At 42.9% G+C, this 24,646-nt stretch overlaps 1 protein-coding gene across 1 annotated transcript in view; it reads right to left on the bottom strand.

Annotated features, from left to right (window-relative positions):
* Positions 1–11,229: 11,229 nt before the first annotated feature.
* The window catches only part of PSME4 (proteasome activator subunit 4), a 115,564-nt gene continuing 102,147 nt past the window's right edge, over positions 11,230–24,646 (bottom strand). The window contains exons 43-47 of the mRNA XM_019549302.1: positions 24,326–24,481; positions 16,769–16,931; positions 16,200–16,333; positions 13,348–13,487; positions 11,230–12,864 (exon numbers count right to left, since the gene is read on the bottom strand). Coding sequence (XP_019404847.1) covers positions 13,353–13,487; positions 16,200–16,333; positions 16,769–16,931; positions 24,326–24,481 — 588 coding nt within the window. The 3' untranslated portion in view covers positions 11,230–12,864; positions 13,348–13,352. The remainder of the gene's footprint in view (positions 12,865–13,347; positions 13,488–16,199; positions 16,334–16,768; positions 16,932–24,325; positions 24,482–24,646) is intronic.

Here is a 24,646-nt window from a genome sequence, read left to right as displayed (position 1 = left end):
GAGCCTGCGCTTTTCCAGGCTGAAGAGTCTTATACTTCTCAGCCTCTCATCATAAAGTCTGTTTTCCTGACCTCTGATCATACATGTGGCTCTCTTTTGGACTCTCTCAAGCTTTTCAACATCCTTTTTGAATTGCGGAGTCCAAAACTGGATGCAGTACTCCAGCTGCGGCCTCACCAAGGCCGAGTACAAGGGGAGAGTGACATCCTGGGATTTGCTTGAGAAGTACCTGTGGATGCAAGCCAGCGTTTTGCTTGCTTTACTAGCAGCAGCATCACATTGAAAGCTCATGTTCATCTTGTGGTCAATCATGACCCCCAAGTCCCTTTTGTCAGTACTGCTAGCCACCGTAGCACTGCCAAGACTATAAGCATGCTGCAGGTTTTTCTTCCCAAGGTGGAGAACCTTGCATTTTTTGTTGTTAAACACCATCAGGTTCTCGTCCGCCCATTTCTGCTTCTTGACACCAATGTCCACATCATTAATGAAGATATTGAATAGCATAGGCCCAAGGACAGAGCCTTGTGGTGTGCTGTGACCAACAGGGTCCCTCGACAATTGACTTCTGTCAGCCACCACCCTCTGGGTCTGACCACGGAGCCTATTCCCCAGCCAGCGGATCGTGGTGAAGCTGGGGCCGCTATTGGCCAGTTTTCCTAAGAGGTGATTGTGGGATACCAGATTGAAGGCTTTTTTAAAGTCAAGATATATGACATCAATCTCCTCTCCCTTGTCCAGGTAATAGGTCACCTGGTTGTAAAAGGAAATAAGATTGGTCAAGCAAGACCTACCTGCAACAAACCCATGCTGACTATCCCTCAGGATGTTGCCACTGGCGAGCCTGTTAAGAATGGCCTCTTTGATAATCTTTTCTAAGACCTTCCCTGGGATAGAGATCAGGCTGATGGGCCTGCAGTTTGCCGGATCCACTTTCCTCCCTTTCTTGAAGATATACACCACATTGGCTTTCTTCTAATCTTTGGGCACTTCACCAGAGCGCCAGGAGTTCTTGAAGATCTGTGCCATGGGCTGAGCTATGATGCTTGCCAGCTCCCCGAGTACCTTGTGGTTTAAACTGTCAGGGCCAGCTGACTTGAAGGTGTCCAGCATCTCACGGTGTTCCTTCACAAGGTCAGCACTGATGGAAGGTAAGGAATCTCCCTCACCCAGGCCTTCCCATCCCGTAATGGGCAGGGGTGCCCCTTGGGACTGGTGAAAAACTGATGCTAAGTACCCATTTAACAAGTTGACTTTTTCCTGGGCATCAGTTGCCCTATCTGGTTTAGTAGGCGTTATTACTCTCCTTGTGAGAAAGTTCTTCCTCATATTTAATCATACCTAATCCACACTCCCCTTGCTATAACTTGACACCATTGCTCCTTGTCCTGTCATCTGCCACCGAGAACAGTCTAGTTCAGGAATGGGCAAGATGTGGCCTGTGGGCCAGATGCAGCCTGCCAGGCCATTCTATTTGGCCCACGGGGCCCCTAAAAAATTTAGAAAATGAATATTCATCTGCCCCCGGCTGCCTGTCATGCAGCCCTCAATGGCTTGCCAAAACTCAGTAAGCAGCGCCCTGCCCAAAATAATTCCCCACCCCTGGTCTAGCTCCATCTTCTTTAAAACCACCCTTCAGGTAGTTGAAAGTTGTTATTAAATCCCCCCTTCTCTTCTACAGACTAAATTAACCCTGTTCCCTCAGCTTTTATAAGTCATGTGCCCCAGCACTCTAACCATTTTTGTTGCCCTCTGCTGCTCTCCAATTTGTCCACATCCTTTCAATAGTGCAGGGTCCCAAAACTGGACACAGTACTCCAGATGTGGCCTCATAAATGCCAAATAGAGGGGAACAATCATGTTCCTTAATCTGTGGGCAAAACTCCTACTAATATAGGCCAGTATGCCTTTGCAGGAAGGGCCCACTATTGTTTCATGTTCAGCTTATTTCCCACTGTAATCCCCAGGTCCTTTTCTGCAAATCTGTTGCTTAGCCAGTAGGTCTCCAGCCTGTACCAGCACATGGGACTGGCCAGTAGGTCTCCAGCCTGTACCAGCACATAGGACTGTTCAGTCCCAAGTGCAAGACTTTGCACTTGTCCTTACTGAACCTCAGAAAACTTCTTTTGGTCCAAACCTCTAGTTTAAGTCTTTCTGAATCCTAGTCCTATCCTCCAGCATATCTACTACTCCCCTCAGTTTAGCATCACCTGCAACCTTCCTGAGGGTGCACTCCACCCCATCCCTCCAGGTCATTGATAAAGATATTGAACAAAACCAGCTCCAGAACTAGCCCCTAGGGCACATCACTCGATACCAGTTGCCACCTAGACATTGAGTCATTGATTACGGCCTTTGAACCCCATAACCTAGTTTTCTATCCACCTTACAGTCCATTTAATCCAAGTTGTATTTCCTTAGCCTTCTTACTAAGGAATATTGTAGGGGACCATATCAAAAGCCTTGCTGAAGTCAAGGTATATCACATCCACTGCTCTCCCTGCATCTACAGAGCCAGTCATCTCATCATAGAAGGCAATCAAATTGGGCAAGCATGACTTGCCCTTGGTGAATCCATGCTGACTGTTCCTGATTACCTTCTCTTCCAAGTGCTTAGAAATGGATTCCTTAGGGACCTGCTCCATGATTTTTCTGGGGACTGAGGTGAGGCTGACTTGTTTATAGTTCCCCAGATCCTCCTTCCCTTTCTTAAAGATGGCCACTATACTTGCCCTTCCCCCAGTCACCAAAAGTTTTCAAAGATAATGCCTAGCAGCTCTGCAATCACACTGCACTTCCTTAGCACCCTCAGACTCTATGGACTTGTACACACCAGTTTTTCTAAATAGCCCCTAGCCTATTTTTTTGCCAATATGGGCTGCGCACTTCTTCCCCAAGCTGTGCCGCCAGTTGGATGCTGGCATCACCCTATTAATGGAACTATAGACTCCTGGCCAGGATGCTTCTACCATGTTTTGTGACTTTTTTTCCCCCCCCCCCCAGCTGTTCATCTAAATGTGAAGAAGGGCCAAAAAAGAAACCCAGAGCACCTGTTCTCTTTTTGTTTCATGTTATGTTTTTCTCAGCATGCCCATCTTTGTTGTGTTGATGATTCCCATATTCATCCTCTTAAATCATGATTCATTTGAATTCTTCTAAATTCACGTGTATTCCTTCAGAGAAATCCTGGCTCTGCAGTGGTAAAGCAGTCATTACCTTCAGACAATAGAGCCAGAATTCCACCCATTAAGTGAAAGGAAAAGTTAACCGTTATCCACAGAGCTACTACTGATAGATTTTCAAAAGGAAAATGAGTTTATGCACACAATTTTTTTCTGAAGGTAATCAATTAAAATGGTTTAAAAATCAAACAAAAGGCTGCAGAAAAGAAGAGATTTTCTTTAATGCTGCAACCGCTCAAATGTAGAACACTTCCTCTTTAGATGCTACACAAGTTATGCTTCTAGCATAAGTGGCAGCCTTTAAAAATATTTGGTAGAAGGATCCTTCTCCAATTAGTCCTTTCAATATGAATCACCGAAACAAGCCGGAACACAGGAGTGTTGTACATAGGTTCTGCCTAGCTCTGAAAAATATTGCAGAATGTGGCAAACAAGATAAAAAGGTCATTAGAACTCAGATCTTGTATTCAAGCAGCAAAGAGATGAATTGAGGCAAAAAGGATTTCCATGGGAACAAGAAACAAAACACAACCATTTGTACATAAGAAACCCAAATTTGTCTCTAGTTCCCACCTTTTAAAAAGAGAGCTGTTGACAGCAAAGTCAATCTAGGTTTTTGACACAGGAAACATAAAAGCAATGATTTTCACAGCATCTTTCATAAGGCATAGAGACATCAGCTCTTATTTATAACATTCATAGATCTTCCCGGGGGGGGGGGGGGGAACAACCCAAAAAATAATTTTTGAAACACAGCCATGTTTTTAGCCCTTACAATTGGGCTAAAAACATGGCTTTCAAATAAGCACCTTGATCTTGTAATGGTTGCTGAACAAGGTTAAGGAACAAGGTTCCAGAGCATCTTTTTGATTCACAGTCCAGTCCTACAACTAGATACACTGCAGTAAAGTGTTAACTTCTGTATTTTTTCAAAATTAAAGTTTTTACATGGAAGCATGTGTGTTTTGCCACTTCATTAATGCAAATCCCGGACAATTGCTTAGAAACAGTTTTAAAAAGTTGAAGCAGATGATCGCAGCCCACCACTTAAAAAATGAACAAGAAAAAAGAAAATGGGGTGGGGGGAGGGAATACAAAAAGGATCTAAATTATTTTAACAGCTCAAGCAACACCAAAGTGGGAATCAAGAACACATGGTGAGCACTTCACACAAACTGGGACCCTATGTGGGCAGCACTACAATCAGAGAGTTCATCTGGGACTTGCAGTAATCAGTAACTGTGCTTTATAAAAAGGAGCATGAAAAAAGAATCAATAGCTGAATTATAGATTTGCTGATATTGTCAGGTGGCTTGGAGAAACTGTAGCAAAGAAATATTATCTACAGTAACCTGTTCACCTGCCAGCAATTGATAGAATTTGGCAGCTGAACTTAACAGAATTGGTTTCAAATATAGTTAAACTCAAGGAAGGGTTGACTCACTCCCTGACCCAGGCTTCCTACTAGTTCTCTTTGGCTTGGATCATCCCCCTAAAGTACAGGGAGTCCCTTCTCTGATACTTTTACTAGGATTAAATCTTACCCTTGCCTGAAGATTTGCAGTCTTTAAGTTTGACTGGAGCAGTTAAATGTCTTGAATTGGATGTAGCTCCTCTCCTAACATTGGATGCAGCTCCTCTCCTAACAGGATTCTATTGGGAGACTGAGGCACAGAGGAGCTGTTTTCAAAGTAATTATCCTATGTAAAATGCATTGGCTAGAGGTAGAGGCTGGTGCTAACAGCATCACGGAATCCATCCAACACAAAAACAATTTTCTACAATCTTGACTTGACTTTTTCATAATTGTGGTGGTCCTTACAACCAGTGCAATATAGTTGAAGGGAAATGTGTTTGGTAGTCGAGGGATTACCAAACAGCATTTAGAGTTCTTGTTTCCATCTCCTTGACTACAGAGACTTTGAAGAGGGAAAAAAAAGCTTCTCTTCAGAAACTGACATGCCTGCAAGCAGGAAGCAGTGGTGGCAGCTTGTGTATCCTGCCAAGGAAGGAACTCAGCCCTCTCCTTATTCTGGTTAGCATGCTCCAGTGGGGAAAGTAATTGCAAAAGTTAAGAGTCTCTTTTCTTACAGGTTGGCTGATCTTCTACGTTGGACTTTAAAGTAGGCTCAAAGGGGATGGGGAAGCAGGAAATGGAGAGAATCTAGGACCTACAAACTACAAGACATGCAACAGTACATCCCAGGTAAATACTAAGGGGCCCATTGGGCATCAGAAGAGAGGGGGCACCAAAGGCACAATTTGGAGGTCTCAAGTGCCTTTATACTAATATTAGGAGCATGCAGAACAAGCGGGAAGAACTCACACTCCTGCTTGCAGACAATAACTTTGATTTAGTGGGGCTAACAGAAACCTGGTGGGACCTTCCCCATGACTGGGCAGTATGCATTGAGGGCTGTAGGTTGTACAGATGGAACAGAATAGGGAGGAAAGGGGGGTGGGGGAGGTTACTCTCTATGTTAAGGAGCATTATACATCTACCCTAATCAAAATGGGATCAGAAGAGGAGAAAGTTGAGGCATTGTGGGTTAGGATACATGGAGTTTGAGAGGAAAGGGACTTGGTGGTGGGGGTCTGTTAAAGACTACCACATGAAGAGGAAGCACCAGACTCGGAATTCTTGAGGCAGCTCTCAGACCATACGGTCTACGGACATGGTTGTCATGGGGGACCTAAACAACCCTGACATCTGCTGGGAGGAGCAGTCAGCCAAATCCAACCATTCATATAGGTTCTTAACCTGTGTACAGGGCCTTCACCTAATGCATGAGGTATACTTGTCCCACTAGGGGGAACGCCTTACTGAACTTGGCGTTGGCTACGGAGGATGAACTGGTAGGGGAGCTGCAGATGCATGGTCACCTTGGGGACAGTGACCACCATTCAGTGGAATTCACCATAAGGCATAGGGTGGGTAAGATAACTAGTAGTGTGGAAATGCTCTACTTTAGGAAGGCTAACTTTAGTGCACTCAGGAGTTTAGTCAATGAAGCACTGCAGGATACGAGTCCAGGAAGGGTGGTTGTTCCTAAAGGAAACATTCCTTTGGGCACAGAGGGAGATGATCCCAGAATGAGGGAAAGGGGAGAAAGGGGCCAAAAAACTTCCTTGGCTAAAAACAGAGAAATCCAGCGGAGCCTAAGGACAAAAAAGGAGGGCTTATAGGCGGTAGAAGCAGGGGGAAGCTACCAAGGAGAAGTATACTTACTTGGTGAGCACTTGCAGGGAGGCCGTTAGAAAGGCCAAAGCAACTACAGAGCTGAAGCTGGCAACACAAATGAAAGAAAACCAAGTTTTTTTGTATGTAGGGAATAAAAGGAAGGTGGCACGGCAGTACAGGACCCCTACTGAACAAGCAGGAGCAATTAGTGACAGACAGGTGGAACAAGGCTGAGTTCTTCAAAGAGTTTTTTGCCTCAGTGTTCTTGAACAAGGGTGAAGATAAATCTTCTAAAGGGTTCTTAGATGGGCATTGGAGGGACACCAGCCTACCAACTATCAATGCTGACTTGGTGCAGTCACTTGGATACACTGGATGTGTTCAAGTCAGCAGGCCCAGATGATACTGAAAGAATTGGCCAGTGTCATAGCAGGACCACTGGCATGGCTGGTTGAGCACTCGTGGCGCTCGGGTCAGGTGCTGGAGGACTGGAAAAGGGCCAGTGTGGTCCCTATTTTCAAGAAGGGGAGCAAGGAGGATCCAAATAATTATAGGCCAGTCAGTCTCACCTCCATCCTTGGAAAAGTCTTTGAAAAGATTAAGGATCATATTTGTGTGAGTCCAGCAGGAAAAATGCAGCAGCAGGGCAACCAGCATGGATTTGTAGCAGGTAGATCATGCCTGACTAATCTGGTTTTGTTTTATAACCAGGTCACAAAACGCTGAGACGCAGGAGTAGAGGTGGATGCTGTTTTCTTGGATTTTAGGAAGGCCTTTGATACAGCATCTCATCCCATTCTCATAAATTAGAAGGCTGTGATGTAGATGTTTATACAGTCTGGTGGGTGGCAAGTTGGCGTGGGGGTCGTACCCAGGGTGGTAGTAGATGGGTCAATATCAACATGCAAGGAGGTGGGTAGTGGGGTCCTGCAGGGCTCGGCCCTTGGACCTGTACTCTTCAATATCTTCATCAGTGACTTGGATGTGGGTGTGAAGTGTACTCTGTCCAAGTCTGCAGATGATACTAAATTGTGGGGTGAAGAACACACCAGACGGTAGGGAACGATTGCAGGCAGACCTGGACAGGTTAGAAAAGTGGGCAGTACACAACAGGATGCAGTACAAGGACAAATGCAGAGTGCTCCACCTGGGGTGTAAAAATATCCAGCACACCTACTGGCTAGGAAATGACCCTCTCACCAGCACAGAAGCAGAAAGGGATCTTGGAGTCATAGTGGACTCCAAAATGAACACAAGTCAGTGTGACAAAATCATCAGCAAAGCTAACCGCACTTAATCATGCATCAGCAGATGCATGAAAAATAGAACCAAAGAGGTGATACTTCCCCTCTACGCAATACTGGTCAGACCACAGTTGGAATACCGCATCCAGTTTTGGGCACTGTACTTTAAGAAGGATGTGGATAGAGAAGGTTCAGGGGAGTGCCACTCATATGGTTAAGGGTTTACTGGCTAAGCCCTATGAGGAGAGATTAAGGGACCTGGACCTCTTCAGCCTCTGGAAGAGAAGGCTGAGATGTGATCTTGTAGCCGCCTACAAATTCATTAGGAGGGGACAGCAAGAGATCGGAAATGCTCTGTTCACCAGGGGTAACAAAGAACAATGGTCACAAACTGAAAGAGAGCAGATTTAGGCTAGACATCAGGAAAAACTTCTTCACAGTAAGGGTGGCCAAAATTTGGAATGGGCTTCCAAGGGAGGTGGTGCTCTTCCCTTCCTTGGAGGTCTTTAAGAGAAGGCTGGATAGGGATCTGGCTGGGGTCTTCTGACCCCAGCACTCTTTCCTGCCCATGCAGGGGATCAGACTCAATGATCTGTTGTGGTCAATCCTTTCCAGTCCTAGCATCTATGACTTGATGGAGGAATATGGATCACACTGGAAGTGATTACACTGGAACAGCACCCGCATCCCTCCCATTTTTTGTTCCCCAAGCTAGCGTAGAGACCAAGGAAAGAAAGGATGCCTACTGTTTCCCTCAAAAATCAGTTTTACTGTACTGCTAGGATTGCACTACAGTAGAAATACTGAAGTAGCCAATAGTTGCAGGAAGAGAAACAAAATCTACATAATCTCAGAGAGGGGAAATGTTTAGGATCTAAAATATTTTATGGCTTGAGAGAAATGGTGAGAAATGACTGAAGCCAGCTAGTGAATTATGTAGCCTTCCAATAGGATGCTTAAGGAAAGCCACGAAGATGAGCAGATTCATCAGTGAACAAAAAGATACTCCATAAAACATTTCCCATTTTAGGGCTATTAAACACGCATCTCATTTGAAGTGGTCCCAATTGATCCAAACCTGGGACAAGAGAGGAGCAGCACAGCCTTACACACACATACCCCATGTCAAGCTGCATTGATGTCTCTCTGACAGGCTTGTCCTTCTTAACTTGAATGAGCTTTATACATAGCATGGGGAGAGGAGAAGAGGGGCTGAGGAAGTGTTAGGGCACTTTCTCTCTGGTTGTCTTCTTGCCTATGACTTCAGAAAGTTGAATCCTCCAACCACTTAAGTCCTACTTAAGTGTAGATCCATCAGTATTACCGCATTCTCTTTGGTACTTTACAGATACTTGAAGTGGGACTATAGACAGATAACATGCTCAAAGTCTCAGACTTCAAAAACACAAATTTTAATAAGCTCAGGTCACTAGTGGAGAATCCCCTGAGAGACCAAGAACCACAGGTTAAGGGAGTACGAGAAGAATCATTGATCCTTAAGCATACAATCCTTAAGGCTCAGATAGTTTCAGGCTGAACACTGGGAAAAACTTCTTTACAACTAGGGTGTCCAGACTATGAAACAAGCTCCCCCCCACAGAGGTGCTGCAATCATCTACCCTAGAGGTCTTCAAGAGAAGACTTGATGGTCACCTGGCTGGGGTCATCTGATACCAGATGTCTTTCCTGCTCATACAGGGGGATGGACCCAATGATCCTCTGATGTCCCTTCCAGCCTTATGATTCTGTGACTTGTATATCTGTAGGATCCTGGAACAATAAGCTTTCTCCAAGAAAAATGAGAAGTTGGCTTACATCATAATGCTTTGAGAAGGTATCCGAGACAAGGACAGATCGAATTAAAAAACCACAACTGCATATTGAAGACTTCAGGGACATTAATTTGCATCAGTTACAGGTATGTTTTATCCCATGGAATAGTTACTCTTTTAATAGGTTTTGTGCTTTACCAGGACAACTGTTTAAGTCAAGTAATTTGCTGTTGCTTTGTAAATTGTCCATCCTGATCAGCGGTATCTGCTTGTTCCCCAGATACTATGAGTGTATATCCTTTGCGGTTGCATTTCTTCACATATTATCAGTTCTATTTCTATTCCAATTCCTTAATCCAGCGGCAGTTGGCCAGCTAAGAATGTAAATTTTCACCTTTATAAAGCTGGCCTGAGGTCAACCCTCCCCTGACCTTGGCTCAAAGAATCACAAAATACCTTTTATTCTATATGGTGCTTGAGAGATCCAAAGCTCTGATTTTAAATGTTTTCTTAGTGTATCCACTGTTGAAGCCTGAGGTACATTCCAAATCTCACAACATAAGCAAGTTCAGACTTCACAACACTTCAAGGGGGAAACAAAGAGGGAAACAGTTGCTCAAAGTTCTAGGGAATCAGTGAGTGGCACAGATAGGGAAGGACCCTTCAAGGTGGTACTGAACCAGTATCTTCATAAGGCTTTCAGTTATAATACTATTGGACCACGGTATTTGAGACATTTTCACTTCTGTAAATAGGGCTTGCGGAAATTTTGCCGCCTGTTTTGTATCAACACAGTTTTGACTCGTTTCGAGCTCAAAGCAGAGAAATCAAAACAAAACGAAGGGCTTTGGAACAGCCTCAAAACAAAATCAGGCTAGTCAAAATGTTTAGAGTTTCGAAGCAGGCAGCAGCCAGGTGGTGGGAGACAGGGGAGAACCAGCACTGCACTCCCAGCAGTTCCAGGCTTAGCCAGGTGGGGAGTGCAGCCCTGGCTCTCCCCACCTCCTGCAACTGGAGTGGGAAGTCAATCACAGCACAGGGGAAGGCAACTGAGCCCTGGCTGGCCCGAGGTCAACTTCCCCACTCCAGTGCTGCAATCTGGCTGGGGAAGGCAACTCAGCCCAGTTCCTTGTCCCAGCCCCATCTAATGCTGGGGAGGGGAATGAGCAATTGGGCTCAGTTCCCTTCCCCAGTCCCAGGTGGCAGCACCAGCTTCCCTCCCTCATCTGGCAGGCAGATCAGGGGCAGTCACCCCCAGGGGACTGGCACAGCCCTGGCAGCCCTCCTGGGGTTGGGTCCCAATCTGCCTGCCAGATTGGCAAGGCTGTTTTGAGCTTCCCTATTATAGCGAATGGACGAAACGTTGAAACAGCGCTGAAACAGCCTCATTGTTTTAATGAAGCAAAACAAAACAGCTGTTTCTACTCTAAATGACATTTGAAACAAAACGCTGTTCCATTGAAACCTCAAAACTCTAGTCAAAATGGAACAGTGCTATTTTGATCAGCCCTAGTAAACACCAACTGTGCCTGCTTCAAATTACAACCTGAATTCAAATTAATGCAGCATTATTCATCCACATGCTGTGTGACGTTAAAACAGATGTCATAGTCTAGTCCTGAGGTAAACTATTTCAGTGGCTGGTGAAAAGGCTACATTTATACATACAATAATATAAAATGGCTTTGGAACACAAGTATATTATTATGTTTATATAATGCATAAACTCTTACCACAGGAAAAGCAGGTATGAAGATTTGACGCACAATCTCCAGAGAAAAATCAGAGCAGATAAATCTAACATTCTGTTCTTTACACAATGAATGTCTACTTTTGAAAAGATGAAAAATGCAGATGTTACAAACAATCCATTTATTGGGTTTTAAACTAGGTACACGATTGAAATAATTTTGGCACTACGCTATACAGTGGTTACATCTGTGTGCTGACGTTTACTAAATACTGTACTAGGAACACTGCTGTGCTTTTAAGTTTGGATTGAGTCACATACTCAGCAGGTAGATGATTCAAATTGTATCATAGTGTTCCAGTTTGGCTGTATGAAAGATGAAACACACACCAACTTGGGAATTTATTTCAATGTAGGAAGTACCTTGCATTCTATAAACTTACCACATCAAAACATGTGATGTCTTCATTTAGAGATGGCCACAAACATTGCATTAAAAATCTGCATCAGATAAGTAATGAGATCAATGAAAACCCAAAACAAAATAAAATCTCTGCCTTTTAGACATGGAAAGATATTCTGTTAAAGAAAATAATTTAAAAAAAACTAATGGCATTTGATTTGATACAAAAGCCAATACCACTATAGTATTAACATCTAAGTGTGAATCTTTACAAAATAATCTCACAATGGTGTTATGTAAAAGGTCGCAAACTGTACAATGTTTCATTAATGCAATGCCTCTACAATTTATACAGTCTTTTACATCTATGTAACACATATTAAACATGTCATTAAATAGCCAATAGATAGCAGTCTCTGAACAAAGTTGCAGGCAAAAAAAAAAATATATAGAACTTCCACTATCTTAGCAGTCTCCCATTTATGCAAGGGATGTTTGTTCAAATAGCAACTAAGAGTCTTTGTAAATGAGAGTATTTAAAAAAAAAAAGTCGGCCATTCAGTGCTTTTATGCACAAAGCATATATTCTTCATTCTATTAATTCAAACATTGCTTGGAGACAAGAACTTCATATCTATGGGCTCTATTCATCTGAAAGGATTCCCAGCCTTTCCACTTGCTTTAGAAAGCTGCAGATGGTCATGGTTTTGTGTTCTACACCTGGCTGAGCTTCTATTAAAACTCAACTAGGCCATGTAAGTTTTCCTGCTTCCTGCCCTGCCGATCTAGGCTGCAAAAAGCAGAATGGATATTTACATTTATATAGAGATTATAAAAAGTAATCCAGATCTGAGGTGGATTAAATGATACAGGGCCATCATCTAATGGGTGCTCAAACCCACGCAGTGAAAAATAAATCCTTTGTGAAAAAAATTGGCTCCTGGTCTTGCAGGTCGATCAGATAAAAAGTTAAATCAACCAAAATTGGAGAGGTTCACTGAGAAGGTTCCGACTCACACAATCCTGTGTGTTCTGCATATCTACTGCTTAAAAATGGCTGGGGATGTGGAGGAAGAGAAAAGATGAGATAAGAGAAGAGACATCCGGCATAAGCCACTGTGCATGAGAAATAACTGCAGTTTTGTAACACAGGCCAGTGACATGGAACTTTGTAACATGTCAGAACCAGGCTCCACAGACGCAGTTATGGAAGACTGCAAGGCTCTCATAGCTGCTCCGTGTGGAGTTGGAGTTCTTGATGAATAGAGCCCGCTCAGGACTTGAATATTTGCATTTAAAAATAGTTCCAAAACCAAGTTCTCTACACGATAAATTAGTTTTGAGTTTCCTTTATTTTGCAGAAATGTTTCTACATCCTCATTTTCCAAATGAAACCTGAAACAGAAATAGTTACAAAGAAGTTAATACTGTAGAACAAAATAAAAACAAAAATAATAATTTCCCTTCAAAACTAACAGAGTTTCAGCAAACAGGAAATCAAAGTTCTACAAGCCAAAGACTTGTACTTGCTCTTACGGTAGTGTGAGGTAGAGAGAAGTACTTCAATGTTTCTTTAGTGATGGGTCCTGTGACAGATGCTCAAGGGGAAGCTAATTGGCAAAGGGGTGGGAGCAAAGGGGGACCAGAAAAAATGTAGTCTAAAAAAAGGGAATATACAACAAACACACAGCCGATCACTATCAGTTCTTAGCCAACAGGAGATGCTCCCCTGAGCTGGATAAAGTGTTAGTTTGGAGAAAACACTCTCCTCTGGACTTGAGGCCCTTTTCCTTCACTCTGTCCAAGTAGATGGCTACAGCAGATTTCACAAAAGGCAGCAGTGTTTCCCCAACTTAACGAATACACATGCACATTTACCTTATTTATGCATAATAGCAGGGTGATACTAAGAGGTCTGTAAGGACAAGCAGCTGGTCATCAGTGAACTGCTGTTTGTGCTCCTGCCAATTGTCATGGTGGGTCCTCCGGAAATTGGACAGTGTTTTCTTTACAGTCATCTGTGTAAGAAAAAAATTATTTTTATGAAATCATTTTACATTTTAAATCAAGGGAAGGAGTGTCCAAGGGATTATAGATCACTCTGTCTGATCTCAATACCAAGAGAGAAGATGGAGAAGGTTAGTAAGGAAACTTCCAAGCAATGGAAGGAAAACAAGGTGATCCAACAGTCAGCATGGATTCATCAAAAGCAATTCATGCCTAACCAACTTGATTTCCTTCTGTGACAAGGTGAAACGCTCTGTGGATGGGGGGGAAGCAGCAGATATACTATATCTTGATTTTAGCAAGGTTTCTGACACCAGTATCTCATGACAATCCCATTAGTAAACTAAGGAAATACAGACTAGATGAAAGTACTGCAACACAGATACACAAGCAGTTGGATCAATGTGCTCAATGAGTAGTCTTCAATGGCTTGATATTCAGCTGGGATGAGATGCAGTATTGGTTTCCCCAGGCATCCATTTTGGGTCCAATACTGTTTAATATGTTCATTAACAGATTTGGAGGATATGAATGAGTGCACATTTGATAAATTTACACCAAGATGGGCAGAGATGTGGGTAAGGCTAGGATTCAGATTACCTTGATGAATTGGAGAAGTGGTTCAAAAATCAACTACATGAAATTCAGTAATGGCAAGTTTAAAGTCCTGTACTTAGATACAGAACAACTGGATGCACAAATACAGACTGAGGAATGATTGGCTAGGCTGTGGTACTGAAGAAAAATATGCAAGAGTTAGAATGGACCATAAACTGAATAAAAGCCAATATGCTCTTGACACAAAAGCAGCCACTGGTGTACTGCATGTCACTTGCAAATCAAGGAAAACGATTCTTCTGTTCTATTTGGCACTGATAGGCCTCATCTAAAGCACCATGTCCAGTTTTTGGCTCTGCACTTTAAGAAAAGTAGGGGCAAATTAGAGAGCAACAAAAATGACTCAATCTGGTAAACATAACTTATGAGGGAAGACTCATTCCTCTTGAAATTACATCTGATGAAGTACATTTCTACCTAAGGTCATGCCTCAGAACCAGTTAGGCTAGGAACAGATGTTTTCATTTGTCCCAGGACAAGCTGTCCCAGCAGAGAAGCGTCCCAGTATTGGCATGTAGACACACTGCTCTTCCAGTCAGGGTTTAGTGAGCAGTCAAATGCACTGCTACTTTTCTGCCACTGATTCAATGATGCAATCCTAGGACAACTATTCAGACAAACTTCATAACATCCCAGTATAAACTGTTAGCACACTTCTTATCCCATAAACCTTTTTAGGGTTTGTTCTGCAATAAACACACATGTCTGAATGACTGCACCTTGTCTCAGGATAAAACAGTTTCTTCCAGGATAAATACAACGTCCATTTCTATCCTCAGTCTCTAACCAGCCACCTGGCCTACCTTCTGCTTAATTTCAGACAGAATATAGATTACCATGTATATCTTCAAATTGAGGAAGGACAGAAAAACCTAGAATTATTTAAAGCAGATTACACAAACAGCCTCGATGGTCAAGTCAAAGATGATCATGCCTTGAGCAGGGACTTGAACTAAATGACCTCCTGACATTCCTTCCAGCTGTACTTTCCTATGTTTCTATATGCATCAAAAGATCCCAGGAACAGGATAAAAATATTTAAATGCAATAGGAAGTGCTTATTTTGAAGAAATGGCTGCACTAGAGTGTGTATGTATGTTGGGAATATTTTGAGGCTAAGGACCCCAAATAAGTATCCAATCCGAGCTTCAGGTTTCGTATTTTTACAGCTCTAGTTTTACTTCTAACCTCTCAATCAGTAGTTGCTAAGACTCATGAACCAAGGGCACCTTTTGCAAAATTTTTACAAGCCTGAAGCCACTTACGATACTGTCTAATCCATATTAGTTGAAACTGTTTTCTTTCTTCCTCTTGAATTTCTATTTTATTTGCACTGGTGGTGGACTCACGTGTCACTGAACCCAAACCCCAAAACAATTTTGGCTCTCTCCATATGAATAATTTGCAAGGAAGACTGGAGATGGATCATATAAGGAGAGGTTCCAAATATTATTATTAGGAAGAGAGAGCAGGACACTGTCAGTTAGTGCTCCCTCTTCCCACTCCACCTCCTGGAAGCAGAAGATTAGAGGCTTCATGCTGCCCCCACTCTCCTGCTGGAACCAGCATTCCTACTCTCCAAGTCCCTATCCCTGTGTACCTCTCTGCATCTGGTCTCCTAGTTCCAGCGGGGATAATGCTCTTAGAAAGAGGCAGGGCAAACAGGAGAGAGCTCACTGACATGTGTTCCATGCCCCCTTATTCAGTGGAACTGTAGGGAAGCAGAGCCACATTGACAGTCTACTCCACTCCCAACCTTGCCATGGTGGTAGTGGTGGTGGAAGCGGGGAGTGGAGCTGCAGGTCACCACAGACCCGTCACACCCCCTTGCCAAATAGCAGGGCACTGCATAGAGCTAAGGTGGTACTGAAGTGCTCCATCTGGGGTATGTGGCAGGGCTCTGTACATGTCTGTGTCTAAAATATTCCATTTTTTAATTGCTTCGAAGTGCAGCTGCACTTTGCAGTGCTTGAAGTGTTGCATTTGCTCCCACCCTCTGTAATGAATGCATTCCTTCACAGTCTTTCATCAGAGGACAAGCAGCATGTTTTAGTTTTGCTATATTAAAAGAGGAAAAGGAATGAATTAAGAGTAGGTGTTCTTACCTCAATAGGCTGAGGATCATTCAGATGAGCACTGAGGTCCATCAACAGCTGGGGCATCCAGGTGGGTACATCATAGGGACTTGACAAAATACATGCACTAAGTCCTAGCACACCAGCATGGCGCTTAACCAGGTCTGCAATGGAAAGACAATAATAGAGCTGTGGCAGTATATGCTTCTAACATTTAAGATACGCTTCCATGGCAGACGCAGACCAAACTTCACTGTCAGTAATTCCAGCTCTTTCATTATTTTTAATGGAAAAGGCACACTATAAAATCCGCCTTCCCTACTTTACAGCAGTAAACTATTATTCATCATTTATGCTGCAAGATTATTCAATACATCTATTTGAAATCAGGATTTTACAAGCAGGTCTCCTTCTCCCCGTGTCATGCACAGGCAAAGCAGAGATTGATAAACAAAAATCATTTACAAACATTTAACTGTAAGTCTCTCTAAGCAAACACCTGCACTGTGGGGCATGCTCACATAATCAGCTGGTGAAAGAACACAGAACGTTTTAATCTTCCCTAGCCAGCTTTTTAAAGGTAGAACCTGCTCTTTTACCTCCAGAAGGAATGGTATCTGCTACGGTGCCAGGGTCTCGTTTTCTCTTTTTTGGTAACCTCATCTTGCAGAGCTGTTCAAAGTGAGTCTGCATGGGACCATCCATAGTGAGGAAGCTGCACTGTAACAGACCACTCAGTGTGGTAGCAGCCATTTCTCTCACCTGTGATAAAAGAGATCAGATGCATCAATTCCCATTTAATGTCACTGCTGCGCTTTTGAGCCCGTCAGTTAAGTCACTGTGTTTGAGAAGTGTTTCAAATTTTATCCCCTCATCTTCACAGGCCATTAAATACCACCATTACTATTAAAATGGTCACTTACAAACAAACAAGCAAGCAAACAAAGAAAATTGATAACCACAATACACCTGCAGTTAAAAGCTCTCTTCCTACAAGTAGCCAAAATTTTTGGAAAGGGTGGCATATAAAATTAATCATTCTTTGCTCCCAGCATTTATTTAACTTCAGCTTTAAGCAACTTACACTGTAAGCTATGTGATTTTTTGACCTGCTATGCTAACAAATATGTCCTCTCAAGCAATTTACAATGCCTCTTATTTATACCTTTTCTACTGCAGTAATATCACAATTACAGAGATACCTGCTTTATCCATTAATGTAATCACTGTATTAAAATTAGTTTACATAGGAAACACGTAGACAACTTCTACTCTTCCGTATTTTAATCACTCCATGTGGAACATAAAAGACCTGACAACAGCAACATCATCTTCCTAGTGTGCACATTTAAAAATGTACGTTCACAATACAGATTACTCTAGGTGAATGTTGTGAAGCTGTCTACTGCACAGAGAATTAAAGACTAAAGTTGCCTCCTTTCTATTCATAATGTAAAAATTCTGTGGCATCTAAGTAATAAAACTGATATTATTAGACAAGAATAGAATGTAGTTACCAACTCGATCCTATAAAGCTGAGGCACTCATTCACTTTACTGCCATGGGCCCTAGTCAAATCATCAGTAAAATTTCTTTGTACCATCTCTGGTCACTCATTACCGAAAGTACAAGACAAATCACAATTTCAGCTGGTAAGTCATGCATTCCTAGTACAATAGTTTATTTTTTAATTCAATTAAATTTTTTTTAATTGTATTTCCAGCCAAATTTACTGTTGGCTTCCAAAACTAGGTATGCTTACTCAGCCATGTCCCCATTCTTACTCTGTCATTAAAATCAATTAATTTCATAAAAGAGCTAGAACCATAGGTTCTGCCTTATCTCAAATGTGATCCTACCAATAAGTCCACTTCTATTAAAGGTGCACACATATACTAGCTAACAAAAAACTCCAAACTTTTAAAAATCTGAATTAAACTTGTTAAAAAAATATTAACAGCAGTTGCCATATTTAATGGTTAAGTACATACTGTTACACTTAACTGTAAACAGAACGTTCATCTATCTAGAGTACAAACACCTACTAATGCTCTGAATCCAATGCAGAAGATTACAATAAATTATATCCTTGAACATAATGTTCTGAACCTCCACAAAGCAGCAAGTATAGCTGCAAGTGCTGTGATAATTAAACAGTGAGTTAACAGTAGACTCTTGAGACATTCTTCCCTTCCATTTATACTTCCACAGTGTATTAGTCAAACGTGATCAACTTTATTAACAGCATAGAAAAGTATGAAGTGAGAGCCTGCCAGTATTGGTTTTCAGCAATTGGTGAGCTTCATAAGGACTATGCTATTGAATGAAACATGAAGTGCTAATGCAAGTCCCAGAATAGGAGGAAGCTTGGCTGTAAACTGAGCAAACTCACAAGGGATCTGTAGTCATTCACTTTACTGTTCACTGTATTAAAATCCATTTTCAGTAGCCTCAGATGAATAAACTTACTAACAGAAACACATTGCTGAAAGGAGCATTTAGAAATAATGCACTTAAAATTAGAGGTGCACCAATACACTGGTCCATACTGCATCGGCAATGATAAAAGGAAATTTGACATTACTGGCAATTGGCTTTTCTCGGCTGATGTGGCCAATAATGTCACAGATAAATGCCACATGCATGTGCGCAGCTGCAGCATGCATGTGACCAGGAGTGCAGCTTGGAGAACACCATCTGGATGGCAAATCTGTTGGGGGGAAGGAACATTGAGTGGGGGGGTAGAAGCAAATTGAGGCCCCCAAAGTAAGGGAGTGGGGCTAGGGCAGGGGCAGAGGCTGCACAGCCAGGGCACAGGACAGAGCTGATGGCTCATCTGCGGGGCACAGGATGGCTCCTACCATGGTGTGCAACCCTGGAGAAAGCACGGGGGCATGTGCCCCCCTGCTAATGTGTGTGGGGAGAGTGGGCTGCCTGCTGTGGACTCAGGTCCAGAGCTGCTCCACCCTCTACCTGGTAGCTGCACTCAGGCTGGTGGAGCAGGGTGGGTGGCAGTGGTGCTGGGAGGGGGCCTAGAGCCACCACAACATTTGCAGTAGCCTCCCCTTCCAGTGCTGCTGCCACCTGCCCCACCTAGACCGAGCCTGAGCACAGCTGCCAGGAAGAGGCTGGAGCAGCCCCGGCCACAAGCATGCAGTGGGCAGCCCACCCTCACTCTTTGCACAGATCCAGGGGATTGGGGGGGGGGGGTGGCACATGCCCCTCCATGCATCCCCCAGGGGTGCATGCAGAGGCAGGAGCTGCCCCCCCTAGATGAGCTGTTGGCATCACCCTGTGCCCTGCCCAGCAGGGCAGTGCCTGCCCCTGCCCCACTCCCTCCCTTACTATGGGGGCCTCAATCTGCTCCCCCCCCATGTCCTTTCCCCCCAAACTTACCAGCTAGATGCTGGTCTCCATGTTGCCAGGCTGCACAGCAGCTATCAGTCTCAGCCCAGTTATCTGTGCACTCCTACTTAAAATTGTACATACTTATAGCTCTCACATAGCTGTATCACAGCTCACTAACAACTTAGATTTAAAAATCTACAGACTCATATGATGATGTAAAATCCAAAGAGCAGAAGTGTTCTTTGAAATGTTTTTCATTTACACTGGATTTTCTCATATCCATTTATATAGCGGAAATCCAACTGCTGTCAGTAGCTTCCTTTTAGTTAATGATTAGTTTCCTTTTAGTTAGTCTTTAGTGACACACCAATACTAAAACAAAAGGGAGTAAGCAAGCAAAATGAAGACAAATCCTACAAAGGAAAAGGTGGGATCAAGTCATCTCAAAACAGTACGCTGCATAAGAAGTCAGCAAGTCAGTTGCCTAAATACCTTTGTAAGTGTGGGCTTAAGATTCTTAAAAGGAAGACTATAGTGAAATATAAAACAGATTCTAGCTAGGACATTTAGCTGTGATATAGAGTAAATTGAGAGAGATTTTTTGCTGCATATAAAGCATAAAAAGAAAAAGAAAGCAGCTGTTCTCTGGAGAACTTCCTAAAACAGATGAGAAGAGGAGAAAAGCCCCAGTCGAAGCTGGCCTAAGGTAGCTTATATAAATTGACAGTCTGGTTCACTTAACACAGGGGTGGGCAAAATGCGGCCTGCAGGCAGCATGCAGCCTGCCAGGCCATTTTATCTGACCCACGAGGCCCCTAAAAATTTAGAAATTAAAAATTTAAAAATTAATATTCATCTGCCCCGGATATCTGTCATGCGGCCCTCGATGGCTTGCCAAAACTCAGTAATCGGCCCTCCACCTGAAATAATTGCCCACCCCTGTCAATCTCATTTTAAACGTCAGATATTTTGCTGTTGAGAAAGTAAACATTTTAAGGGACCCTTGGGTGGATCTGTGTGGGTGGTTTCACTTGTTAGATTTTAATATCAAAATGGAGCTGTATAACAGACTGCAGAACATCAAGCACTAATTCCTGCATCCAACTAGATAACTTGTAGTTTGGACTAGTGCATAGAATTTAGATAGCCAACCAATTCGAACACTTCAAGGAATAAAGAATGTGTTACTTCTATACAAGATGTTCCAGTGGTTTGCTGCCTTCACTTAGAAAAATCTGTGCCTTATTTTCAATTTGATATCTCTAGCTTCAGCTTTTAGTCACTGGACAAATGTCCTCTCAGTTAAAGAATCCTGAAGCATCTGATACCCTTGCTCTACAAATATTCTAGACTGATCCAATCACTAATTAAAAACTCAATCCCCCCACCAATCATTTTAGAAGACAGCCTTGAACCAGACACAGTACTCCCCAGTATGGTTTGCAGAGGCAATCACTTCCCTTGCCTTCACTCTGTTTCTCTTGTCCGTATACCTCAGGATCACAATTGTTCTTTCACACATAAGCCAGCTCGCGATCATTAAAACTCCCTTCCAGTCAGCACCTTCCACAATGCATTAAAATTGGTGTTTTATTGTATCCAAGCCACCAAGTGATCCAGATTAACTATGTAACTAGAAAGTCTGTCATTTATTAATTTTGTACCGCCTGAAAATTGTATCAACAATGATTTTATGTGGTGTTTTTTTTCCCTTCAAATGACTAAGAAAGATGCGAGATAACATTGAACTAAATGGTAAATCCTGAGATCCCACCAAAATTTGAAGAGTTAAGATTTAAAGAAAAAAAGTGAGCCATCAATTTTAACATCTTACTGGCAAAAAATGCTTGAAAAACTGAGAACCCATATGTTAAGTTTCAGGTCAAAAGAAAGTTATAAGCCATTCAAAATTAGATTTTATACTGAAATCATAAACTTCACCTTAAAAACAGAGCATAATGAAAACAATTCTGTGGTAAATGCTGAACAGATTGGAATTTGCCAATCCCTATAAAAAGGGATGGTCACAGTAAAGCAAAGTTTCTATGGTAACAAGATCATAAGCACTTATTCCATAAACAAGCCTTGTCTGATTTATATCTAAGCAATACAAGGACATACCTTTTACCCAATATTTGCGCATGTGAACTTATTAAAAATGAACAAACTATTTACAAAAATCCTATCTAGTTGTTCTGAATGCTCCAACTGGAAAGGGTAACGTTAAACAGGCTCACTGGCTTATTCTGCTTTAACACTACAATGTGTGACAGGTATGCAGCAGCTCTGCTGAAAACTGGAGTTGGCACTACAGCAGGCGTCACCAACCAGTTGATTGTGATCAACTGGTCAACTGGAGAACCCCTCAGACTAAGAGAGACTGTCAGGGGCTCCACAATCGGGTGCGGTGGGATGCACATGAGGAGCAGCGGGATGTATGAGTAGTGGGATGCATGTGGCTGGGCTGAGCCGCACCCCCTGCCATGGGGTAAGTGGTGCCCCAGATGGGCCAGGGGAGGGTCAGAGCCTTGGTGACTTGTCTTGGAGCGTGAGAGGCTCCTGCTGCTGCGTGCACCCTAGTGGAGGCCTGGGGGACACACATCCCCCTGATTTGTGTGGAGTGAGGCAGCTGCTGCTGAACACTGGGTTTTGTGCCCCAAGCCCCACTGCAGCTTGGGGTGCAAAGTGACCTCACGCCATGCACAGATCCCGGGGGGGCGGGGAAAGATACGTGCAGCAGCAGGAGTCCCCCCATCCTCCCTGATGAGTTGCCTGGGCTCCGACCCTCCCCTGGCCCGGCCTGGCCTCCCCTCACTCCATCACCAGAGGCCTCAATCTGACAAACAAGGCTGAAGAGCCAGATCCAAATGGTCTTCACAGACATCAACAATGACACTGCCTAAAATTTATGCAGCTTATCCTATAAGGCAAATTCTAAAGTTTGGCACCTACAGTTCCTCTACAGTGGATGGAAAAACTTCCCATAAGCAATCCAGAGTGCCTAGGCACTAAGTACTTGGCTAGGCCTACAGCTAGCCAAGAGGAAATGCTAGACATAAGAATATCTGAATGCCCTCTCCTCTTCGGAGCTTAGAACACAACTCAGGGCTGCACATGAGCATCTCCGTTATCTTAGAATGCAGCTTCCAGACAGGATGCATCAACAGCAGCAGTGAATTCAGCAAAAAACACTTGTACCCTCCATGCTTACTGCTACTCACAGCCAGTGGTGGTGTCCATGTTTTGTACAACAGCACAATGGTTAGCACACTTGCCCAGGAGGTCAGAGATCTAGATTTCAAACCCTACTACGTCAGGGAATATAAATGCACACCTTCCACTTCCTAAGACAGCATCCTAATCACCATGCTATGGATTAAGATTCTCTACCCTTCCAAGTGAAGCTGTCCAACTGGGTGGCCAAGAATGCAGTTCAGAGAGCCAGATTAGCAAGCAAACAATTCTGTAAGCTCAGTAAGAAAAGCCCTCCCATGGGAGCGGGGAGCCCTGTGTTACAGTTCCTGCTTCCAGGGCTACTTCTATTGAAATCAGTTACTAGTCCCAATATCAGAGACCAAAACCCAAGACTCCTCCCTGTCAAATGAGTGCCCTTCTTTGAGACAGTCAGAATCCTTCTTGCTTGTTCAGTTTGACCCCATAAATATCTTGCCCTCTTAGCTGCCCAAGGAACAGCTTCAGTAGCACACAATAAAAGATTCTGCAAGAGATGTTGAACCATATTGTCTTCACATACTTTTGCAAGTCTGCAATAGACACAATTTGGTTCCACAGTAGGAACTTTATATATATTCCCATGTCTGATAAAGATAGTAAGTCCAGTTCACTTGCTCATGGTGCTGTAAACCCAATACTGCCTACATGAACAAAATGAAATTAAAAAAGAAAAACCCCACCAAAAAACCTGTCACAACAATATGCTAAAATGACTAATTGCAAACAAAGCAGGTCTGCTGAGTACAAACTTTTTTTTTTTTAAACAAGTCAGCAGTGATGGTAGAAATTTATTTTAATCTGCAGGTTGAGTTTTTCTAATGAATTTCCATGCTATCCTTTATACTCTAGTGATATTATACTTCCTACTGCTGAAATCTGAGAGCACAGAAGACACTGTGAGAATTTTGCTTTTATATTACTGCAAATAAAACATGTTCTAGAATATTTATTTTCTTATCAAAAGCGTATTTCTGTACAATTTTACACAGCTTATATAAAAGGTGAAGAGGTATACATAACTAAAATATATAGCTAGGTGTGTGCACGTGCATATTGAAGATGATCTGTATTTAGCCACATATAATACAGCTAGAATATACTGCAAAACACTAAAGATCTTTCTGTATTAGCGTTAATTACAGGTCATCTGCTATGCTTTGTACAAGGTTATACGAAGTAAGGTAAGAAACTAGGCATCTTAAACATGGGCGACTGGTGCCTCCTGAGCCAACCGCCAACTGGAAGAGGGATGGAGGGGTGTCCCCAGCAGCCAACTGCTGACCCCAGAAGTGCCAGCAGCAAAACCGGGTATGTCAGCAGTAAAACCAGAAGGGCCACTGGCGCTAAGCACTCCCACTCCCGGGACGGTGCCCATCTCAAGGGGAGCACCAGCTGGCACTTCTCTCTGCGCCCCCACTTGTCAGCAAGCGCCAGCCAATCTTGGGGTGGGGAGCACATGCCCCCCCAAAACCTCCCTACGCATCACCTATGCTAAAGAAACATGGAAATACTACCTTCCACTTTTTCTTTTTGTATTCATTGCCCTTCACTGACAGTTAAATTACTATACTTGCCTCAAGCTGTTCGTCTTCCAGTAGCTTTATTACCAACCATCTGATGTCACTGACAGCTTCTTCATTGTTGAGGAAGATAAACAGATTATAAAATACCATGGTCTGGAGGTAGGTTAGTACTGTGTATCTAGCATGCCAAGAATTGCTTTTTGCTGTCTGCAAAGAGAGAGAACAAAGTAGTTAGAATTAAAAATAAGGGTATCTAAGTAAACTGTTGGTTCGTTTCAAAATCAAGTTATATATTTGGTTGTTGCTATAGCAAATTAGCAATGAAATATTTTATTCTACTGAGCTTTTTTTTAACTTGTAATTTTAGGTTCA

The sequence above is a fragment of the Crocodylus porosus genome, unplaced genomic scaffold, assembly GCF_001723895.1.
Source record: "Crocodylus porosus isolate Cpor-Errol unplaced genomic scaffold, CroPor_comp1, whole genome shotgun sequence".
Taxonomy (NCBI): Eukaryota; Metazoa; Chordata; order Crocodylia; family Crocodylidae; genus Crocodylus; species Crocodylus porosus.
The sequence above is the reverse complement of the archived record's forward strand: the minus strand, read 5'-3'. Positions and strand labels throughout refer to the sequence as shown.